Below are 24,247 nucleotides of genomic sequence, written 5' to 3'. Positions count from 1 at the left end.
GCGGCCCCCGCCGCCCCCCCCCCCTCCAGCCGGCAGCCAGCGGAGGGAGGCCGGTCGGCGCGAGCCTGGCACGGGAGGGCCCCGCACCGGCCCCGCGCCCCACAACAGCCGGTAGTAGCCGTTTTTTTCCTCCCTCTTCTCCCTCTCCCTCGCCTCTTTCCGCCCGGCTTTGTGTGAAGTTTGCGGCACATTGCAGATGAGCCCTTAGCGGCGAGAGGAGCCTATTGTTCCCCGCCAGGAACTGCTTGCTGGGGCTGTGCTGGCTTTTGCCTTTGGAGCTGCCTTCTGCAGTACCGGCAGCGGCCTCCGGGGCCCGCTGTGTCGCGCTCTCGTCCAGGCAGAAGCACGGCGGCCTCAGATCTTTTTGTCTGAGCGAGAAGAGAAGTGAATCCCGCTGCCGCCGCCACCGCCGCCGCCGCCGTAGCTGTACAGTGTGTGTGTGTAAGGGAGCGAGCGAGGGAGCGAGCGAGCGAGGGAGGGAGATCGCATGGAGCCGCGGCTGTAACACACACACACTGTCAATACCTCACTCCGGCTCCCCCCCCCGCCCCACCACAACAGTAACCCAATTCATTGTGTGATCCAGCAGCACCATGTTGAGTCTCATGTGCAGGCTGGATCGGCTGGGTTTGTGGTGCTGAGAGGCAGCAGCCGCGGGAGGAGGAATTTACTGAGAGGTGCCCCTCTCCCTCCCTGCCTCTTCGCCCGTGTGTTGTGTGGAGACAGGACTCGCAATTACCACACTCTCGGGGCTCCCTTATTCCTTTTAAACTTTTTTTTAAACAAGCCCCTCTCCATGGCTGATCCCCGGCCGAGCACGGGCACCTGGGTCTCTTAAAGACAAGGAGGAGCCGGGGATTGTTGTTGTTGTTGTCGGCCGTTTTTTTTTTAAATTGGATTTTTTTTTTTACGAGAACCTTTTTTATTACAAAAATGGCAAATTCGACGGGTAAAAACCACGCAGACCAGCGGAGAAAGGGACTCGCTTTCCTGGACGAGCTGCGGCAGTTTCACCACAGCAGAGGGTGAGGAAAATGGGGAGATGGAACGGGAGGGGGGGAGGCTTTTAAACCGACCAGATCCAACTTCCAGCCCCTTCCCTGAAGGACACGGCAGCCCTAGCGAGGGGAGAAAAGGGGGCAGAGCTGACAAGTTGTGGTGTTTTGTGTGTATCTCCTTTGGCAGGTCTCCTTTTAAGAAGATCCCCGTGGTGGGTGGGAAGGAGCTGGATCTTCACGCTCTCTATACCAGAGTCACCACTTTAGGCGGATTTGGGAAGGTGAGTGGAAGTTTTAATTTGGGTTTCCCTCCCACTAACCTCTTCCCAAAAGTCTCCTCTGACCCCCAGGGGTGGCGGGGGGAGCCGGGGTGGCCGAGAACCGTCCTATTTAAAGCCGGTTATAGAAGGTGGGGGGTGGAAGGAGGAAGCGAGCAGACAGGCAGGTTGGTGGCTCGGCCTTGTCGGCGGAGCGATGAAGGGGGACCCGGGGGTACAGCGCACACCCCGCTCCTGCCTCCCCCGCCTCCGCCGGACCCCCTCGCCCCTGCCCCCCTCCCCGCGGCAACGAGAGGGGGGAGCAGGGAGCTGCGGGCGGCGAGAGGAGGCTTCTTTCGGCTGTGGTGGCAGCTCTGTGCGTGTCTCTCTCTCTCGCATAGGGAAAGACAGAGAGGAGAGAGAGAGTCTGAGTGCAGTTTTAGTGCAACTCAAAATTAGCGGGCATGTTTAACATCGATAATCGGCACGGAGCATGGGCTAGGGAACGATCCTCGCAGCCGGGGGGGGCCGGGCGCTGCCCTCCGAGCCTTTCCCGGGGAAAAATAACAAAAGGGGCACCCAAGACGGTGTGTAATCAAATAGCCATCTTTAGGCTTCAAGGCTGGGGACAGAAATGTAGGCCTCAAAAGAAAGGCCTCTCTATGTCTGTGGATCTGTGTTGGGGGGACCCCCCGGGCCGGCGCCCCCGCGCCCCGCAGCCCAGGGGGCGCCCCCGCAAGCACTTCCCTGCATTATTTTAAACTTCTTTGGGTTTTTAACGGACCGCGTTAGGATTTAAAAGGGGGCGACAGAGGGACTCCCGATTGGTTATTGTCCAGGCAGTAAAAACAAAAACAAACAAACCCCAAAACAATACCAGCCTTCCCGGCCGTCCCCCCAGAAAAAAAAATATGTTTCTATTAAAAAATAAATGCATTAAGAGACCCGTGAGAAGCGGGATTATTCCCGAAGGGTGAATACTACCCACTGTCAATAAAATACATGATCCTAAATCCCATATACATTTGTGCTTATTTATTTTTATATATTTATCTATTTGCTTCATTGCAGCATGTGTTTTTTTGTGATGTTCGCTGTCAGCAACATGTTTTCGTGTACGTTGTGTATCTCGGCCTGTGTGTTGTTTTTGACAGGTATCAGAGAAGAATCAGTGGGGAGAAATTGTAGAGGAGTTTAACTTTCCCAGAAGTTGTTCTAACGCTGCCTTCGCTTTAAAACAGTATTACTTGCGGTGAGTGCTATCAAGCTGTTCCAGTAGTATTTTCGAGTGTGGGGTTATATTTGGTTTTCAATGTGTGCAATAATAAAAATATCCCTGCTCTTTAAAAATGCTATAAAATAAAGCAGAAAGAACTTGTAATTTCTTACTGGTCTGGTGCAGTGATCAGTTAAAGGTGATTCTGTTTCTTAGTTATTTTGATTTTATATCTGCAAGCGTTAAACTTTGAAGGGATCCCAAGTATACAAGCAATCTATGTCAGAGCCATTTTTTTTGATTGTTTTAGAATGACGATACTAAAGGACTGTTACTAAGAGATCATGTTGTTATAGTTATAGAAACTTAGGTTAATTTTTGGAGCACTGAAATGTGTTGGTATGTGTAAACTTGTTTACTACTCAGTGGGGTCAGACATTGAATGAAAATGCATCTGCAGGAAGGTAAACTGCTTTGGATAAATTATATTGTTATCAATTACTAGCAGTATATATTTTTTGTTTTAGAGTACAAAGAGCTAAATAATTTTTTTTATTACTTGAAAAATAAATTTTTGCAGGTTTTAAAAATAAGATTGCATTCCTTGAAATTATACAGGTTATTTTTTGTAATACAGATTATTTTTCAGTGAAGCGTGGAGTTCATATTGTATATTTTAAATTACTGTTTGTGGTATTATTCAGTTACTAGATTACTTTTTAAAAAGAAATTATTTTTTATTAAGTTTTGGTGATTTTTTTTGTGGAAAAGATTTTTAAATGATTGTGTTTTAGATGGTATATGTAGACATCTGTATTTCATTTAGAAGGGAGTTCTGTGAACATTGGTTAAGGAATGTAATTTTCTGTTTCTGCATTATAAATATGATTTTTTTTTCATTGAAATTAATGATAATATAGGTGTGTAATATGTACAAAAGATGTATGGACTTCTGGATTTCTGTTTTGGTGAGCTGAGTACACACAGGCTTTATCTGTTCTTAGTTGGGCCTTCTGAATTAGGAAATGCAGTAATTGTACAGGTGCACTTTCTATTGGTTGTCCTAGATTGACTTCCAGCTTGAAGCTGTAGAGTTCATCTCACAGTGGAGCAGTTATTGAGTTACAGTGATGTCTGAAAAACCTTAGTCAGATATTTGTAGTTACTGAATTTTTCTTTTTTTTTTTTTGTGATGACATATGATTTGCTTTAAGATCCAGATTAAGAAAAGAAATTACTGTTGTTAATATTTTTAGCAAATTTTATGATTGGTAGCAGGCCTAGGCCTAGGAATTAAGTGAGAAGCTTGCTTTAGGATGTCCTTCCCTGTTGCTTTTTTAGTCTCCCCCCCCATAGTATTGAGGTAGTGTTGCTGAAGATTTGTCATATCATAGAAAGCAGTTATTTCCTTTTTGAGCTTTCCTGTTGGACCATGTAGTCTGTTACTTGACTAGATTTTACATGTAATATGCAAAATGATAGTTTTTTGATTTTTTGTTTTGTTTTGTTTACCCTTTGCTTTCTATTTCTGTATATATCGTAAATATTGGAACAGCCTGACTTTTTGCACAAAAAGATTGACATTTTTGTTTTCATCTTACTTCAAAAACCTTTATATGCTGGGACAGTTAACACAATTAGTGTTAATTTAGACTTCTAATAATTATTAATTTTAATAAGATACTAGTTTTTAAGTTAGAATCAGACATACAAAAATGTTATTTTTATTATTGGCATACTGCTATTGATGTTATTTGAAATACAGTGGTTGAAAAAATGTATAAATACAAATAATTGAAAGGGCTTTTTCCTTATTTGGAATTTAGGACAAAAAGTTGGTAAATGGTTAAGATGAAGAATCTTTAAAAATGTCTTGCTATAATCTGTGTGATTTACTTAGGCCATTCTGAAATAAGCTATCAAGGTTGTTGGTTTTGGGGTGGACTGGTTTTTAGTGGTGGTTTTGTTTTTTGTTTGGTTTTGTTTGGTTTCTTCTGAATTGCTGCTTTGCTCACTGTTGCTTCTCACATAATCTGAGTTGGATGTCAACTGTTTCCCAGCTGAGTTCACCTCTTTTCACGTGCAGTAGTAAGATTGTATGTGCATGTCTCTCTGCTAGGTTAACATTTGTTTAGCTTTAACCTAGAAGGTTTAAGGGGGACGGTGTCTGGTTCTAGGGAAAGAAAAAACACTTTAATGGTAAATTTGTTACAAGGGTCTAGTTTGTCTGTGTTGAAGAATATAACCTGAGGTTTCTTACAGGGCTAGATTTTCTACTGCAGTTTTTGAAGTGCTGAGCAATTATCCTTGGGAAAAAAAAAGTGTTCCTCGTGAACCTGAAGTATGACTATAATCTTGGCCTCACTACTGTAATGACTTTGCAAACAAAGTCAAATTGAGGCCTATCAACTTCTATATTGATTTTTATCCAATTGTGTGTCATTTGTACTGTAAAGTGAGGAATCTACGTGGCAGATGGGACCCTGTTGAATTCAGAGGGATTCAGTGGTGTGCACTGAATTCACTACATGAATTCATTTTCAGATTTGGATTTGGGATGGTTTGTCATTAAAGTTGCTTCCTTCTGTGAAACTTCTGGTATAATGTGTTTGCTGAGATGAGATCTCAAGCTACATGGACCACTTGCTAATTTTGCTGTGTTGCCTCTAATAATGGTGTCATTTTTACTTAAAATTACTATGTAAACAATTGAGAAAGTTGAATTATTTGTGTGAGGTCAGTATTCCTGTTGGCTTGATCAGAGTGAATATTTTGCAAAATAGTCATTGGGTTTTTCTAGGCAGTTGGGAAGTGTGTTTTTTCTGTATAAATAACTTCCATTTTGACTGTTGTGGAATTTTGCTATGTGTCTTTGGGAATGTATGGTAGGCTCCATTAAAGAGGAGAATTGTTTAAACTTCTGATGTAATTCTGATAGGCTTTATGATTGGTGATAGTTGAATACATGGTAGCCAATCTTATCTACCCCTTCTCTCTTGCACTGCTCTCCCTTTTCTGTCACTGGAAAAAGTTGTTTATAATAGGGAAAGTCTGAACCATTCAAACTTTGTGCCTGTGTTGCTTTGAGCTGTCTGACAGGTGAAGTAATTTATGCACTGTGGTTCATAGTGAGCAGTCAAAAGCCACAATGCCGATAACCATTGATAGAACTGTACTTGTTAATGTAGTTCTATAAGTCTTTACAGCATCAGAGAGTGTAATTCCATTGGATGTAGTACAAATTAGATGTTTCATCTCAGTTGAGGTGAATTAGTAAAGCATTTTCCAAATACTTCTCTGAAGATTGTTTTATAATGGTAATGAAAATATTTTAGTGTGAGGTCATAAATGTAAACATCAGGAATGTGGGCCTGCTTTTATGTTTTTGTTAGTAAACATACAGTAGGTAAAAAGAAAGCTAACATGGAATATAGCTTGTTTTTTGTGTTACTGGTTGATCAGGTTACAGTCCTACAAAGAATTGAGCTGATGTGACCTCGCGTTAGTATAAGATTCTGTTGGTTTTCATATGAGTGTAAGTGATACATTTATTTTTGTTGTAGGTCTTCATCTTTTTTTGGGGAGAGACCTTGTACACTTAAATGTGTAAATGGAATATGCCTAACTGAATTAGAAATTAGTTTGGTTTTTAAAGGTATTTACCTACATTAAGATAAATGATATGAAAGGACTAGCTGTAAAGTAAGTATAAGTCTTAGTACTGCAGAGAACTCCTGAAAGGTGGGCAGTATGTGTGTATTGTAAGCTTCTGGGAAAGGCAGCAGAAATTAGTTAATACTAGTTCAGGTGAACAAGAATTTGCTGTTTTAAATATTGGAGAGGTAAGGGGAAGTAAAGTAGAAAGGAAGGAGGTCAGTACGTAAATGAGAAGTTGTATAGAAGTTGTATAAAGTTATTATTAAGGCAAGCCATTATGCTGAATTTCCTGAAATTCCATATATAGTAGGATGAAAAACTGAGCAGTTAAAAATCAGAACCATATGAATGAAGTAGTTACTGATGACAAATAGAGGAGGTTCTTGAAAGATCTGAAGATATGTATAAGTAATCTGATCTTTAAGATGCCCCTAAAAAATTAAATAATAGTACTGATTTTGTAAAAAAAAATAAAGGGGGGAGAAAAAAAAAGCATGAACTCAAGAGCTAGATAAAGTGGATTCTGTTCTTAGTAAAATAGTGGCAGAAATATCAGGGAAACAATAATGAGCCTGGAGTTTTCCAAGCAGAAATTACTTTAAGAGAGTTTTCTTTGTTATTCTTGCTCAGTGTTTAAAATTAGGATCTGATACTGCAACAGCATCTGCACACAGATCAGTGGGTATGGAGAAGTACAGGACTGGCTTGTTTGCCAGATCTGATTGCAGGTTCAAGGCCGCAGTAAATGAAGAGAAAGTTGTAGCTATAGTAAAATTTTACATATTTTCTAAAATTAAAATACATCTCAAAATCTCTTGTTAACAAATTATTTATGTATATGGATAGTTATGTGAATGAAAAAAATGGTTGAAGGACCATAAACGAAAATAGAACAAAGTATAACGAATAGATTTGGTGAGTCACAGCAGTTTTAGGTGCTAAAAGAGTAACATCAGTGCTTACATATGCACGTAGTAATACAAGTTTAGCCATTTTAGGCTTATTTAGTGTCTACATTGCTTAACTTTATGAGAAGGTGAATAGTACACTTGCAGTATTAGCAGACAGTGAGAGTAAGAAGAGTTAAACACAAGTCAGGCCAGAAAAGAAAAGGTTATCTAAAGAAATTAGGCGCATTGTTAGAAAATACAAGTGAGATTTAGTTTGGAAAATGCAAGCTAAAACAGTTGAGGGACCGTAATCCAAAACAGGTATTCATTGTGAGGGAATAACCTGGAAAGCAGTATTGCTGAAAAAGGGATAGGAGTGATACCATGGGCCTGATAATCCTGTCAGTTGTGTGCACCCAACTCCCTTTCATATGAAAGGGATTTGTGCATGCTTCTGATAGGGCCCCAATTTGCAATATAATATATAGACTTTGTAAAATTCAGAATGAGTTTAGGTTGCATCCACAGAGGCATTGAACAAGTGGGAGGTGGATTTCTGTACAAGATTATGGAACTATGTTTGGAGTACTGTTTTACTTCAGAGTCTTTGCAACAGGTGGGGCAACTTAACAGAAACTTAGAGAAGAGCAACAAAATATTAAGAAGACTGAAGGGACTGACTGAATTTAAAAAAAAAAAAAAGATTGACTAAATAAATATGTTTTGCTTGGCTAAATTAACATTTTACTTGAGAAGGAGAAATTATATCTTCCAAGTGTTTTGAACGGTCTAAGTACTTAAAAGGGAGATAATTTTAAGTAAAATAAGAGGTTGTGTTAATGTGTAAGCTGAGATGAAACCGAAGGAGAAAGTTCAGAACAGAAACACAGCAGGACAACCCCCCCAAGACGTACCTGAATACCTTCTAGTACCAATAGTATGCCAGGTAGGGGGGAACCCCACCATGGGTCATTCAGCATTGGCCTGGCCAGGAACTAATACATGTGCAACAGGTAATGAGCCAGGACTGGCAGAGAAAGGGACCAGATGACCCTACAGGTTTTGTCCATCCTTGAATAATGCCATAATGAAGACTTTCATCTTGCATAGCTACAGACTTCACGTGTGGAATCTGTTGTACTTAATTTTGTCCCAAATCCTCCAGTCACTGGCAAGACAGGAAACAAAAACATGGATGACATTTTTATGATTTCTTCTTAAAATGTTCTGTTTTCCTCCTGAAGACAAAAGTTGTAATGCATGTTTCAGTCAGATGTTTAAGGCCATTCTTTAAGTCTGAAGTGAGTATTTTAGATAGTTTTAGTTGTACTGAATCATATAGCCAACATACAGTCAAGATTAGTTACTGTTCATGCAGTAAAGCTTTATTTAGGGAAATTAAACATGCTGGTTATTAAAATCTTAGAATGTCTCTCAGTGGAAGTTATTTATTTGTATGGATGTTGTCTTGTCAGAGTTGCTGGGAATCTGCTTAAAGGGAAACAGAACTTACATAATGCAACATTTGCATTAGGCCTCACCTGAGGAGAGCAAGCAGCAGGTGAAAGAGAACATAGCTGCCTTAAAATTGCTGTTTCTTACAGTTATGTTGCCATACTAGTTTACTGTGTAAATGAGTTTGGCCTTTATCAAAGTTTCTCAGCTTTTCCTTCAGAGGGTAAACTCGTCTTTATTGCTGCAAAATGTAGTGAAAATTAGTGTGATAAACGCTAACATATTTTCCTGATTATTTTCTGCAAGCTTTTTGTTAGAAATGACTTAAGTGGCTGCTTCTGAGCTGAAATATGTTGGTTTATTTGGGGAGGGGTAAATGTTGTTCTTCAGTTTTAATACAGAATTCTGATTGTTTAACTTGAAAGCTTATCTAGACAGATGTCAGAACCAATAACCTAAATAGAGCAAGTTTTTGGCAACGTTATAAGTGTGGTGACTTCTATGACCTACTGAATCTTCTCATAATTGGTGGAAACTTCTGTTTGTTAAGACCATTTTCTTTCACTGAAACAGTATGTAAATGAATTTATGCCATAAAATTATTAATATATTGTAATGTTTTAAGTTTGAATAAATGGTAAGCATATTACAATAAGATCAAGAATTAATATGGAATGCAAGGGTATGGCTTCTTTCTTTGTGAAATGGAATAAGCCTGGGCTAAGTAAAGCTGTTTGTTTTTTTGTTTGTTTGTGTAATTTTATTCTGAAGCTAGTAGGCTTTAATTACCTTGCTTATTTGCAGTTAAATCTCAATAGATAAAACTTTCATACTTTTTTTTTTTTTGATTTCTCAACCACTTCCCCACTTTTCCCACTAATGAAATAGAGAAATATAATTTGTTAAGTTCTACAGATGAGGACTAGAGGTACCTAGAGGTTCAGGCTGTTACTTTGTGAGTGCATGTCAAATAAGAATGAAATTCAAATACAGTAAAGCTGATTTTTTGGGGGGGGGGGTTGTTGGGGGTTTTTGTTGGTTTTTGTTTGGTTGGTTTTTGGGTTTTTTTGTTGTTTTCTTTTTAATTACACTAAAATCCATTTCTGACAGGCATATTTCTTCTTCTTGAGCCTTAGTTAAACCATCCATAAAAGGAGGCTAATGTTATTTACTGTCTTTTAAAATTGCTCTTTAATCAATAGCTGAGGAAGCACTGTTTGAAAAATAAAACAGGATAGTGTTATGTTCTGTGAATTGGAGAACTGAAAACTAAGTATATAGGATTATAAGAAGGAGTTCTTTGTAGTGGTGTTGTGTTTTGTTTTGCTGTGTTTTGTTTTAAAATGCCTGTTCAGAGTGTTGGAGTGGTGTTTTGCAGCTTAAATGGGACTGCTTGGAGTGACTGTAGTACTAGTCCACATTAATAGAAGATATAGTCCATAGAGGGGATTGGTATAGGCCAGAGATCACATCACATGATATTGTTTCTGGTTATGAGTCTGATACGTATTTTTTCATTGACCTTAGTTAAATCATTTGCCATCTTTTTATTCATAAAGTGGGTGTGCTGATGTTTGTTTATCTATCTCACAGAGAGGTGTGAGACTGTAAGCTCTATAATGCAGGGTTTGTGTCTCTTCATGCTTCTATGTCATATCTTAAATATTTGAAAATGAATATAAATTAGAAATAAATGAGGAAAATAAAACTTTTCATAAGCTTGTTTGCCCTCTACAATGTTGAGAAGCAGAAAATATAGCATGGATGAGAAGAGCAATCTTTATTCCTTAGGGAATAAATATACTTGGGATACCTAAGCAGAGAAATGTTGAAACGGTTGAAAGAAAGCAGCTTATCTTAAGGAAGGATAATAAAACAGCAAGATGGTACCCGGAATAGTGAGCTTAGGCTTTGCCTGAGGTACTAGATTAGTGAGCTAGGTGTCACATATCAAATACAGTCTCCTTGGAGCAACAAGTTCAAGTCTTAAGCAGACCTGAATTACGTTTTTGGACATAAGGTAGTGAAACTGAATACTCTGCTTTTTGTTTTGTTTTCCTGTCTTTACACTGAATGCGCATGCATTTATTTTAACGCCAGATGAACTATAGCAAGACCTTGCTGTGGGAGGGATCACGTACTATTGTGATAAGTGGAGTTCTGTTGAATCATGCATTGGAGAATGTTTGCCTGTAAGAGTGAACTGTGTTCATACTATTTTCTGTTGATGTGGGAGGAGCAACTGTTCAGATTATGAGTATTTCAGAATAATTTACGGTGTTACTTGTCAATCCATAGCTGCCTGAAATACATAAAAATTCCTGTAAAGTAAGGTGGTCATTCCGTTTCAGAGACACCTTCTTTCTCTCAGAGTTCAGTGGTCTTTCCATGTGGTTGGTTGCGGAAGTTTCGATGGGCCATACTTACTGCTGCGCGCGTTTCTCCACTGTTACGTGCTGTGACGTCTGCTGGTTGGTTTCTGCCTCCCAGTCCAGAGGTTGCTATGCTTCCATGATAAACCATGTGCAGAGATTCTCAGCTCTGTAAATCACCAAATCACATGACTAACTTTGAGTAGCTCTGTTGAAGTTCTTTGAAGTGCTATAACGGCATGAATTACTGAGATGTAATGAGTTGGGGTAACTTTTTGTTTGGGATACATGCCAGGGGCTTAGTTAAGCTAAATGAAAGTAGTTGACTTTGGGGATAAATCTAGCATGTTTTGAGTATGTTAATAATTATTATGGTGTAGGACAGATGTAAAACTATGTGTATGGGTTTGTTTGCTCTTTAAAAACTATATGTATATTAGAAGAAAACTTGTGGGAATAAGCTTAGGATCAGTTCTTCCCTTACATGGTTATTTTGCTCAGGAGTATCCATCTTCTAGTGACCTTGACAAAATGATGCAGAATCCAGGCATTGACCAGGTAAACAGTGCCATGTTACAGAATTTGCAGATGTCCTCTGTACTTTTGGGGCAATAATATAGCTTTGAAACACTGTAGATTACAGAGCTGTTTCTTGGACACTTTTCACCCCCAATACCATCTGTGAAAACCTGGGAAAATTAAAATTTCTAACAGTGCATGTTCATATAATGCTACAGTTGCACAGCAAATAAGTGAAAAAATCAGGAATTGCTTCATGTAAGTATGGATATGCAACCGTAATTTGTTTCTAGAGGATATTCTTCACAGTAGAGCCTTGTGCTCTCTGTGAGAAATGGGAATAAATTCCATGGCAGTATCAATCTGTTATATCAATAAACACATAATTCTGACTCATTTTTCAATGTGGTAATTGACTAATCGTGATATTTGTTATCTCTAAAGGAGTTTTGAGAGTGCTTTCTGGGCATCATTTCTCCACTGTCTTGCCTTCCATGGTGTTACCCACGTGGGCCAGTTGAGAAATCATTTCCTTTGGTGGTAGGCTGAGTGGGATTCACTGTTGCAATACTGTTTACCCTGTCTGTGTAGCTCACAAGTCTCCTGTCTCTCATTCTCTGCTAATCATCATCTTCTCAATCTTTTGACTACAGGCTATAGTTCAGCTTCTTCTCCTTGTCCCCTCTGTGTCTGTACCCATTGACTGCACATGGCATATTTACTATAATCAAATGAATTCCTAATTGTAAGAAAATTGGAGGGAAAAAGAAAGGTGTATGCAGGTAAAAGGGTAAGAGGATAAAGCTCTAAATGTCAGGTGCCTAGCAACAGTAAAATACCAAATTTTACAGCAAAACTAATAGATTCTGTGGTACCTGAAAAACAAATTCTTCAGCTGTGGGCATGCAGCATTCATGGGATCCAGATGAATATCTAAAGGGTGTTTCACACACCTGAAAAATGTGTCTTCAAGTACTCTGCAGGACCTAGTCAGGCACTGCAGCACTGGTGTACGTTTTGCTTGCTCTTCCAAGGTCATTTTTGTAACTCTGAGGTATAGAAATACAATTTTTTATATTTTTTCAGTGAAAATATTTTTTCTGAACACAGTTATGTGCAAGGGCTGCTCCCTGTAGTGAATTATTTTGTTTAATTGGATTTGAAGAATATATGGGGCCCTAACTCCCATACAACTTGGAATACTTTAGGTAAGTGAGGGGGGTTTTGTATGTTTTGGTGTGTTTGTTTTTGGTTTTTTTCTAAATGCTTCAAATGACTGTATTTCCTTCCAGCTTTGCTGAACTTGTTATTTTGTTTAATGCCATGTGCTTTTCTGTTTATATAACATGAAGTTATTTATTAGAAAGGTGTTATGTTAGTCAATGCATATGGTATCATAGTAAGAATGTAAAAGGCTAGAAAATGAAAATACAATAATTGATGACAATGAGTTCACCATGTTTAGTATTGTTTCATTAATATGTCCTATGATCAATATGCTGTTATCAGTAAAATATGGTTACATTCCTAGAAAGGTGGATTTTATCACAGATGAATTCAATATTTTTTTCTATTTAGATTTTTATATTAGGACTACGCAAATCCCATTTTTCTGTAGTCACTTTCATTCTCCTAGTAAGCATTTTAATTGTATTGTAAACAGAGTTAGTCCAGCTGTTGAAGAAGGTGCTTTGTAAGATCAAAGAAAAAGATGACTTAAAAATAATCTACTGTTCTGCATGTAACTGTAAACAAACACCCAGCTTTCCTAAGTGTACTGATACTTATCTGCATGGCTGTTTGTGTGCCATAAATGTGCTTGGTAGAAAGCAAAGATATTTCGTTAGTTGTATGGTGATTTGGTGCTTCTGTAGGTCTGCTCTAAGAACTGCGTTTGTAGACTTTTGCCCATGTGGAATTGCCTCTAGGTTTGTATAGGGAGAATTCATCCCTCTTAAGAACTGGGCTGAAATTGGTGGGATCCTGTGTCAGTCCTGCAGTGTGCTTGTAAAGGTGAGGTGTGTAACATCTGGACCATGTATATTAACACGAAATGTGCCTGCCGTAGCAAAGCAAGGAAAGAAACTAAACCAGTGAAGTCAATAAAGATATATTGAGAACTTATAGATACTAAAATTGGTGTAGTGTTCTAATATTAGTTGTTTTCAGGAGGTCTTTCCATGTAACCAAAAGTTGCAGACTCAAACTTTGGTGGTTGTTTTGTTTTTAAAGAGTTTATGAAAGTAACAGGTTTTGTTTCAACTAAATTAGTTGAAGCTTGCTTTTCTTGGTGAGGGAGCTTGTAAGCTAAGTAAAGAAAAAAACCTGTTACAATTATTTCTTGTTTTCAGAAACTTACCGAAGAATTTACTTATTTGTATTATGATTTCACTGATATAGTGTGATCTGTAGTATTGCTGACTTCCAGTACCCACAATATCAAAATAAATACCCATTTTTATATTTTTTTTATATTGTGGAAATAATGATGGAAAGTTATAGGAAAGTAGACACAACATAAATATCATTGTTCATGTGCTGTATAACATACAGCAACAATATAAACATATAGGATTGTTGACCTGGTTGCCTTACTAGAGGAATCTTTGAAAGCTGCCCAGTAGAGGATTCTTCTGTAGAAGGACACCGGATGGAAATGACTCTCAGGACCATGTCTTTTAACTCAAGGCTTTTTTGGTTCGGATGGCATGTGTTTCCTATGGTTTGTGGCTTCAGAGACTTCATGTATTTCTTGACTTAGGAGCTGCCTTTTGGGAATTCACACATCTCCTGCCCAAGCAGCCAGCTGATCCAGATGTGCAGCTTGGAGGCTCCAAGGAGCATGGGTACTGCAAGGTTGCCAGCCTGGCAGGAGACACTTGGACTCTGAGTAGTCACTCCGGTACCCCGCTGGGAGGCACACGATACCTCTGCCTCCAACTGGGCCAGGTAGAACACAGGCTGCTTCTCAGTCACCTGTAGGCCAAAGGAGACGGAAGACAAGCTGTTTTGGAGGTGTTTTAATGAGAGGGTGAGAGAGAACCCTTTGTGCATAGGTAGTTGAATTGCAAAGGGAAGGCATATGAATATAGAGTGAGTTGGGTGCATTCATGCATTGGGTCAGGAGACAGGAATGTGGGAATGTTGGAGAGAACACTCTTTGAAAGGGCGGATGGGGTAGATACTGTAGCAGGAAAAGGAGGGGTTATGTAATCAAATGCTGATAAGTTAGTCTTTATTGGCCAACTCCCTCATTTAAATTGTTCACTGGGTATTAATTGACTTGTATCCCAGATGCTGGATTGCTGCTGAGTGAAGACTGTCATTGGTAAAGCACTGAGTTGCACCATCTGCTTTCTACAGTGAAGTTCTCGTTTATTGGTACAAACCTTTTAGTGGTTCTTCTGCATCTTTGCTTGCACTACCAGTGCTGCATGAGCAGAATTAATTTCTATTCTGTTAGTTTATATTTTTCATTAGCACTGAATTTACCATTTTCATTTTGGTTTAAAAAATCTACCACCATCACAATTACTGTTAGTTTTATCCTTATATTAAAATATCATAAAGGCATAAAATTGCATATAATCAAATAAAGGATTTTATTTGTTCCTTAAATAGCTTGCAGGGAGAAAGGTCTCATCTTGGAAAATATTTCTTCATGGGCATTGCTGCATTTAAGAATGATAAGAAGGTTACAGTTGTGGAACAGTAAGCATTTCTTCAAATGCTGTTGTCACTTTGAGAAAATTACTAATGTTTACATGTATTCTGTATGTTTTAAGTGCATAAATTTGATGTGTGTATATGGAGAAAGCATATACAAGTCTGGATGTCAGTTTAAGTTTGCGATAGATTGCGTAGACTTCCTGTTGCGCTTGTAATGCTGCATATATGTTAAGAATGAATTGTCAATGAGAAAAATATTTGATTCAAAAATTCTAGTAATATTTTTATACCTACATACACAGGGATTTGGAGACCGGGTTTGGATTTTACAGATGGAAGTAGTTGCAAAGTGCTGTTTCTTTTTGACAGTTCTTGATCATATGTGATACAAAACTGTTGCTTGTCCTGGACCTTAGGCTTATGTAACTTGGAAAGACAACTTTTAAACACAACCTGCTCTAAGCAAAATGTATAAAATGGCTGTTGGTTGAAACTGCTCCAGGTTATGGAATGTAAGTTGTACTGATCGAAACAATTAGTGAGTGGAGGGCAAGTGAATTAGTCAAAGATGTGGACAAAGTATATTTTTCATGCAACTCTGCAATTTCTACTATGTTAGATATTATCATCCAGCACTTTGATTCTGCTATGATTAGAATTTTTTTGCTATTTATTGCAATTTTTTTACTAAAGATAATGTAAATTTGTATTTAACAGTTGTGCTTATTGCCACTCTCTTTTGAGCTGTCAGCCACACTGATCTCTTCAGAGAATAAAAGCAACACATGATTTTTAAAGACAGTACATATCCTACCTCAGTGCATAAAAGAGGGTAGAAAAAGAGCATAGGTCATCATTCTTGCTTGCTTATGTACATCAGAAATTATTGCTGTTATCTTAAATAGCAGCTTGTGGTATCCCTGTTCAAGCAGACAGTCCTGCTGTCACTTGAGTGGCTGCTGTGCTGCACCCCAGTAGTGATATGAGCTCTGCTTTTAGGGTTGTGGTGGTGGTGAGGGCTTGTGTTTTGTTTTTTAATTGTAGAGATCTGCTTTCATGGAGGCCTGCATTAGGGTTCCATTGCTGCAGAGAGACAAGCTAGCAGATTCTAGTCTTGAATTGCCTAGTACTACTGTTGTTTATTTATTTGTTTACTTTTAATCAAGTTTTGTAAGTTTTTCATATTGCCTTTTGGTTAGTCTTCTGTAAAGAGAAGCTTTTTTTTTGTTTGCCCTCCTTTTAATTTCTTAGAGGTTGTCAGTCTTACGCAGGTAAGTCCCATTATAGACTGAACAGGAAGAACAACACAGAGAATTTAGAAGAAAAGACTCCACATATTTAGACAAATATTAATTACTTATATTCTTTTCCTCTTTTTAACTAGTTTTTACTATGGTAGATCAAGTTTTGTCACTTAAGTAACTTTCAGGGCTCAACAGTTGTGTCATCTCCTTGGAAGTTATTTACAGATGGAGATAAATAGGGGGGTTGACATCAATTTAATGAGAATGATCAAATTAGTAAAAAATTCAGAAAATACCGGAGTAATAAGTATGTGGGTAACAAATGAGGAAGAGAAAGATCAGAGGATCTTAGTTTTAAAATGGAGATACACGATGATGAAAGGGGTTGTTGTTTCTGTGGTACTTTCAAGAAAGTTGAGTAGGGACATTTTACCAAGAGTTACAGTATTCCTGGAACAGGAGAGTTTCCATAGTCACAGGTTGTTATGTAGAGTGTTTGTGTGTATATAAATTTTATATGCAAAAAGCGTAATATTTGAGAGATTAAGGAGACAGTAATAGATTATTGTATGGAAAGTAAAATAGTAGAGTTCAGAAAAGGGTGGTGCCAAAAGTTGCAAGTCTGGAGATGAGCAGATTTATGGAGTAGATTGAGTGCAGAGGAGACTGAATTATGCTTGAAAACATTTCCCTTGACCATGAGAAATTTTTGTGTAATCAAGACATATCAAAGAAAATTATGGTAGTAGCATGAGGATATTTGGTGAAAAGAGTACAAATAGCGTGGAGTTAATAATAATTACACAGGAGATGTATTGTGATTATAAGCAATATGAAATATAAAGCAGTTAAGGTTGAAAGTAAAGTGTAAGAAAGCAAGGGTAAAATGTGACATTGTTAGGAAATTTTGTAATATACCATCAGTAAGGGAACAAGAGAATCCTTAGTACAGTTTTGGATCTTTTGTCAGAGAGGGAATGGGAGGAATTTGTAAACAAATACTTTGAATTAGATTCTGCCAAGGCTCAAATCCTTGGTAGGTTGATCTCTCTTACGGTGGGAACCAAAATGCCTAAAAAGATGGTAGATTTCGGGAGCTATCTAGTAGGACATTTGAATCATTATTTGTGTAATGGTTTATGTTTATTTCCTTATAACCAAGTTAGGTTTATTGGTTGGTTTGGGTTTCTTTCAGGGTTTGTTTGTTTGTTTATTTGTTTGTGTATTGTTGGTTTTTTTTAAAGTAATTCAAATGGCATTTGAAAAAAAAGTCTGTCAAAGAATGTCTGTTTATTCTTTTACTTTTAAGTGTAATGCATTGCTCTTATGGACCTCTCTTAAGTGCTGATCAGTTCAGAGACCACAACTGTAGTGCTTGGCAAAATCCAGCTCCTGCTACACAAGGTAAAAACATCTTCCCTTAGAGGAAGGAAATCCCATGGAAGTATTTTGCTGCAGGATCGTGCCAATGAACAGCAGTAGTTGCTGGATGTGACTGACATTGTTGCTTTACCTGTTTTACCTTTCTATCTCAATTGTCATGCGTATTTCTGTACACTCATGTTCAAATGTTAGCAAAGATGTTAATTGAGGAATCAAAGAATATACAGACTCCAACATAAACAAACTAAAGAAAGATAAAATAAGTGTTGATCTAAGTGTGAAATGAGATCATCTGTAGGACTGATTTTTCCCTCTACACCTTTGCCTAAAAAAAATAGATAGTTGTGTTTTTATCAATAAGTTATTGAGCAAGTAGTTGATCTTCCACCTCTTTTTCATGTATTATATTAGTGATTTAGAATTTTAAAACTGGTTCTCAGCTGTCAGCTGCCCCTTGGGATATTCTCTGTGTAGCACCCAACTTCTTTTCAGTAACTGAGGTTTAAGTGCAGTCCACAGGTGGAGTCGCATTATGTTCATTTTCCAGTTGTGTATACTGTGACGTGTAATTGGGAGGTTATTGATGGAGAAACACAGTCCTGAGTCTGAACTGATACACTTACCTAAGCCAATGTATCTTAATCTTAGAAAATATTGTATATTCATACTCAGTAATGCAATGCAGTATGTGAAATTGACCTAGGATTGGCAAGATTTTTTGGTAAGAACACCTTACAAAAGGTGTTTGGTTGAAGTGGTGTTTATTTTTGTGTGCTATGGTTCCCATCTTAAAGGTTGCAAGCTTGTTTTTACTTTAATAAAATGTTATAAATATTTGTTGACTCCAAACAATTGGTTAGAATTCTATTCTGCAGTAAAAAGTGTAGTATTTAATACCTAAGAAATTTGATTTAGTTAAAGATTTTTTTTAAATTCTGAAAAGGAAGAAATGGTAATGGAAGACTACTTTAGCAAAGGAAGAACTTCATTGTGGACTAGCTGGCACTAGGTGTTTGTATCTGGGAGCCGCTGTCTGAGAAGTATGTATATGAGAAACTTTCCTCATAAAAAAGCAGTTTCTCACCTTGGAATAGGATGCTTTAATATCTTCTATCTCATTACGTTAAAGTGTTTTGGAAGTTTAGATTATAAATAGGAACTTCGTTTGTTCGTGGTAGTAGTTGTGGGTTTGTGTAGATAGAACTGAAATGCCAGTGTCCTGATTAATCAGAAATACAGTTACCACCAAATTTTAGTGGGCAGCTTTCCTCTAACCTTTTTCAAGCTTGTCCTCAATCTCTTCCATTTGCATTTTTATGTATGTTTTAGGCCAGGTGGATTATGTAGAGGTTTTTTACATGTTAGTAACCTTTCCCTAGAGGTACTAGTTTTCATGTATTTAGGCCCTTAATTCAGCACTGAAATAAGCAGTACTCTCATACATACAAAAAGGTAAGCAAATCTACTTTCCTTTTACTATTCTAAAAATGAGTGATTTACTGCAACATTAAGATCAATCACTGTTGGCTGATTTTAATATTCTGTTTTGACCATGAAGGAATCAGTTTTCTTCTTTCAGCAATAGTGAAGAGGCTACTTTTTAATCAGATACCATAAGGACAGTAGAAGTATCAAATTCAATAGCTGGTATAAAGCTCATATAAAATAACAGGGAGGAATTACAATCAAGCTTCTATGTAGTGATGTTTTACTTGTCATTTAAAGACTGGTAACGTGTGTTTGCCTTTTGTTTCAGTGGTGAATGATGCTACTTCACATAGATTTTAAAATTGGGGATGTTCTCTGAGTGGAACAGTGAATGGTACCAGAATTTCCTGGTTTCAGGAGAAGTTTTCACTGTGTTGCATTTTATGTAAGGTGTGTTGTCTAGTAAATCTGCCTAATAGTAATTTGATTAGTCGAAAATGTGCTTATGTTTCTATTGTATGTTCGAGAATTGCCCTACATACTGTATGTATGCTATTTAAACAGATTTAATTCTGGTAAACAAATAGTTCTGAATATGAGTTTACTACAAAACATTAAATATTTACAACAGGTACTTTTTAGCTCAAACACTAGTTGTAGAAAGTACAAATATTTTAAAAATATGCATAATGTTGCAATTACAAAAACATCTCAGAAGTGAATCATATATTTAAGTGCATTATGACTTGTAGATTATGGTTAGCATAATGGAATTTTATGGTAGTACAGTTTTGGTAAGAGTGGCTGTTACTGTTCTTTGTAAAACAGGTCAAAGGGAAAAGACTCTCATTGACACTTAAAAAAACACTTAAACACGGGAAAAATTTGGAAAAATTCAGCACAACTTGTTTATCTACAGTTAAAATAATCTGTTTTAACCAAGAATATTTTTTCTTTGTTCCAAAAATGTCACAAGCACTTATTTGAGGGACAGTTTGTGTAATTACTCAAAATTAAAAGGATAAAGATTCATGTTCTGGGTTTTTGCTTTAATTATTTATGGTTGTTGACTGAGGTAAGTTGTCTTACATTTAGCCTAGTAGAAAAGCTGCTAGCAGTTCCTTACTTACCTTTTCCGTTATGGTAATTTCAGATGGTTTTTATTTCCAGAACTGCTACAATTTGGCAAGGTCAAGGCCCTGTAGTTAGAGAGGTGCCTTCAGTAAGTCCTATTGTTATGTTATGATTGGTCTGCATTCTAGGTAGTTAAAACTGTCTTTCCATTGCCTTCTCCTTTATTTGCATTCTTCATTTTAATTAGTAACAGTGTGTCAGAATGATAACTAAATATGAATGGCACCTATGCCACTGAAAGGAGCGAGGAGTAATATAGGCTGTAGTTAGGATACGTTCTGTTTGGGTCTCAGGAGTACTGATGGTGGGGAAAGAACAATTTGGGTTTTCTGAAGACCTTCCTGCTCTGAAATTTTTACAGTTGTGCCAGTTTGCCCTTTTCCTTTTTCAACACAGGAAGCTGAACAAATAGAGCGGAAGTTTCCTGTCTTTTGACAAGGGCTGGGGGGAAGTTGGATTCTGTCTTCCCTAACTTATCTTGTGATGCTAAGAGCTCATGACCCTTGTCTGGGACAATGACTTTCTACCTCTTAGGCTCTAGTACTATTGGGCTGTTGGAAACATTAGTAATGAGTTGCTTTGTAATTTTCTTCTTTCTTTTTAGGGAATGAGGTTTAATAGGAGTTTATGTTTAAAACAAACTCCACCACCGTGACCTGCAAACCTACAGAATTTAGGAGATGTCAAAATTTTTTAGCTGATTTGACATTTAGATGTTTTCTTAAAATGCCTCTTCACAGTTCCTAGGCATACTCTCTGTTGATGATATATATATAAATGGGTAGAAATAGGGGACCATTCATCTAATTTCTTAGGAACTTCTGCAAGCTATCAAGAACAGTTGGCTTTGCAGTAGAATTTAAGTAGCTTTAACAAGAATATTTTTGCCACTACTTTTTTACATGATACCGAAATGTAACATTCTTAATGAGAAAGTCTGGAAGATAAAAAATGGAAGAAGTTTATCTACCTGTTATAAGTTGCTCAGTGGTATATTTTCCAAGAACAATATTTTTGTGCACTGATAAAAGATGAAGTTTTATATAAAGACAGTAAAAAAGACAAGAAGTCTTTTCTCTTTACTGTCATCTTTTAAAAAAAAGAGGAAAAACCGACACTACATGCTGACACTTGAGCTTTTCACAGAAGCACCTTTGTAAGTACTGTGAAATGGAAGAACATCTAATACTTTCTGGAGAAGTTTTGGATGGGGGAAATAGTGGGGAGAATATAATTTGGTCATTTCTAAAATGTGTTTTATAATAATGAATATAAAATAATAAAATCTTGCTAGAATTAGTCTGTTACTTTCTTCTTATCTTATGCTCCAGTCCCTGACAATAGTATCACAAATGGTTCCTGTGCAGACTTTTGCGATATGGTGATTCGGGATTATGTTTTCGTGTGACAGTAGGAGAGAGAGGAGTGTGTAGTATATTGTCACTAAATACTAGTATTGTGAGTTGGTAACTTGGTGTTTAGAAACAATGTCAAGTTATGGCCAGCTATGGTGATTAACTAGTTTAGTCTCAGAAATTAGAATATTAGTTATAACTTTTTCATAATGCACTTCATTGAAAAAATACAAATAGACTGCTAAAGGGAGATACGGCAGCATCCAGTTGGTCTGTGTAGTCGTTTCTTCCATATGTCACTTTTAAAATATAAGTTTCAATGTCTTGGGAAATATTACATAGTGTACACTAGTAAATTATTTCTTCTTACTCTCTCTAATAAGACAATGAGAATTATTTGATTTAAGGCTTCATAATGAAATTTACATATGCAAATAGTTATTTGGGATGAAGCAAATTAGGGAGGTTAATTGTGATTTAAATGATTTGTTTTTTCCACACTAATGTAAAATGGCAAGGCAATACTGGAAATTTATGGCAGAGGAAATAAAGGCAGCTAATTTTTTTTTCTTTGAAGATCCAGAAATCTATTCCTGTGTATTCAGGGAAGAATTGGTTCCATCACATTTGCCTAGAATGGAACTGAATACACTGTCTGATTGTATTGGTGTTAGTGACAGATTATAGATAACCAGATTCTGCTTGTACGTAATTTTTATGCTTCTCTGGTAGTGAGACCACACCTTTAAGTCACAGCATCCTTTAAACTTGAAACACCTGTAGAACTAGTTGTTCAGTTATATTCAGTTCCCAACACTGAATGAAGTGTGGTTTTTCAATTACTTCTGTGTCTTGTTATGTTGTGATGTGGTTTTGAATACTGAAGGTGAGGGGAAAATAAGGAAGTTTTGCAGATTTTTTTTTATGATGATTTATAGTTGCTTGTATGAGATATAGTTAAAAGATGAAATCAGAGATTAATATTGCAGGCTTCATTTAAATGTGGACATTATTAAAAGGAAAAAAACAATCTGTACAAGACTGAGACTTTAATCTAGTGAATGTTATAGTATTGCTGCAGCATCTGTAACCTAGTCTCTTTCAGAAAACTTTATGTTATAGTATATATCCGTTTTAATGGAAGTTGTGGCTAGTTACAGTTATGATTAAGAAGTGAATATTTTATTTTCTAACCACTTTTTAATTCTGATTCTTTAAAGAGTATCTTAATTCAAAATATTTAGTAGGCAAAAATCACTTATTATAAGTGCCAGTTGCAAAAAATGGAATGTTGCATTAATAAGAAAGTGACTACAGCATTGCTGTCACAGCCATTTACCAGTGATCTCTCTAAATATTCAAGAAAAAGCATACAGTGCATCTGAAAAGTTAACATTTTTACCTGAGAGTTAGAATGGAAAAATGATCTGTCTCCATAATGTTGTATGTATAAGAATTAATGACTTTCTTTTCTTTCTCCAAAGTGGAAGTCAGATTCAGAAAAGACGCTTTAGAGCATATGGTGGGGTAAAGCATTTAGACTGAAGATAGTGCTCTGGGATTTGTCCTCTAGATAGGTATTTTGGCTGTGCCCAAATCTGACAGATAGACCAGTAGACCAGTTCAAGTTTTGGACAGGTAAACTGTTAGACCATTTAGATCCTGTAAGGAATACTGCGTGTAAACTAAGTGGCATTATTATTTCTGAAGCTTCCATTTATGTTTCAAGCAATGGTGTTATATTTGTATTCATTATTTAAGATTAGTTCACCTTATATAATGTCACATTTTCTTAGAGCTAAAATAATGGCTACATAAATGTCTTATTTGTACTTTCAGTATCAACCAAACTAATACCTGTTATGGTTTATTACTGCATACATACATAACTCTGACTAATGTAGTTCCATCTGCCTAGGTATGTATAAATTGACAAATATACTGAAAAATCTGTTAGTCTGTCTGTCTTTTGACCTGCACAGGTTTTTGCTTTAGTACTTCAGCACTGCTGGTAAAATGTTTCTGTAGCACCTCTTGTCATACATACTGTGATGTCTTCAAACTGCTCGGTCCTTTCCAAGGAGGTCAGTAAAGTTTCTGAGTTTTGAACTGGGAATACTGAGTATGCTGGCATTGGAGTAGTGTACCAGTAGCAAAAACTTTTGCATTTGTCATACGTTTGTAGATTAGTGTTTACAGCTCTTTTTTGGGTACTTCAGCTTCCACAAATGGTTGGATAAAATTTTTTGGAAGGATACTATCCAACAAATACTTTGCTTAAAATAAAAAACGGTCAGTTCTGTGAAAAAGTGAATGACAGACCCTTGCCCTGTGACTTTGTATATAATTTACAACCATTCAAGCTTTTGCAGCATGACTGCCTCTAGTAGTTTTTATCTTTTTAATCAAATACTATTTTTAAAAAATATTTCACGCTGCGTATGAACTGTATTTCCAAACGGGCAGTCTCAAAGCATGTTGCATTCGAGAGGGAATAGGCTGCCTACTGACTTAGATAGATGTTGATTTAGGAATAAGTCACACTCTTTTGATTTGCTTTTCTTTTTTGAAACATGTTAAAGTATATTGAATAGCTTTATAGGTGAATTCATTATTAATTATGGTGGTTCAGTAGTAGACTGTACATGATGAAAGAGTGCTCACTGCCAT

General features: G+C 37.1%; 1 protein-coding gene across 1 annotated transcript in view; it reads left to right on the top strand.

Moving 5' to 3' along the window:
* The first annotated feature begins 100 nt into the window (after nt 1–100).
* ARID2 (AT-rich interaction domain 2) overlaps nt 101–24,247 on the top strand; it is a 103,025-nt gene continuing 78,878 nt past the window's right edge. Inside the window, exons 1-3 of the mRNA XM_017829182.1 lie at nt 101–1,025; nt 1,186–1,279; nt 2,410–2,507. Of these exons, the coding sequence (XP_017684671.1) occupies nt 934–1,025; nt 1,186–1,279; nt 2,410–2,507 (284 nt within the window). The 5' untranslated portion in view covers nt 101–933. The remainder of the gene's footprint in view (nt 1,026–1,185; nt 1,280–2,409; nt 2,508–24,247) is intronic.

Source organism: Lepidothrix coronata, unplaced genomic scaffold (genome assembly GCF_001604755.1).
Source record: "Lepidothrix coronata isolate B3197 unplaced genomic scaffold, Lepidothrix_coronata-1.0 Scaffold159, whole genome shotgun sequence".
Taxonomy (NCBI): domain Eukaryota; kingdom Metazoa; phylum Chordata; class Aves; order Passeriformes; family Pipridae; genus Lepidothrix; species Lepidothrix coronata.
The sequence above is the reverse complement of the archived record's forward strand: the minus strand, read 5'-3'. Positions and strand labels throughout refer to the sequence as shown.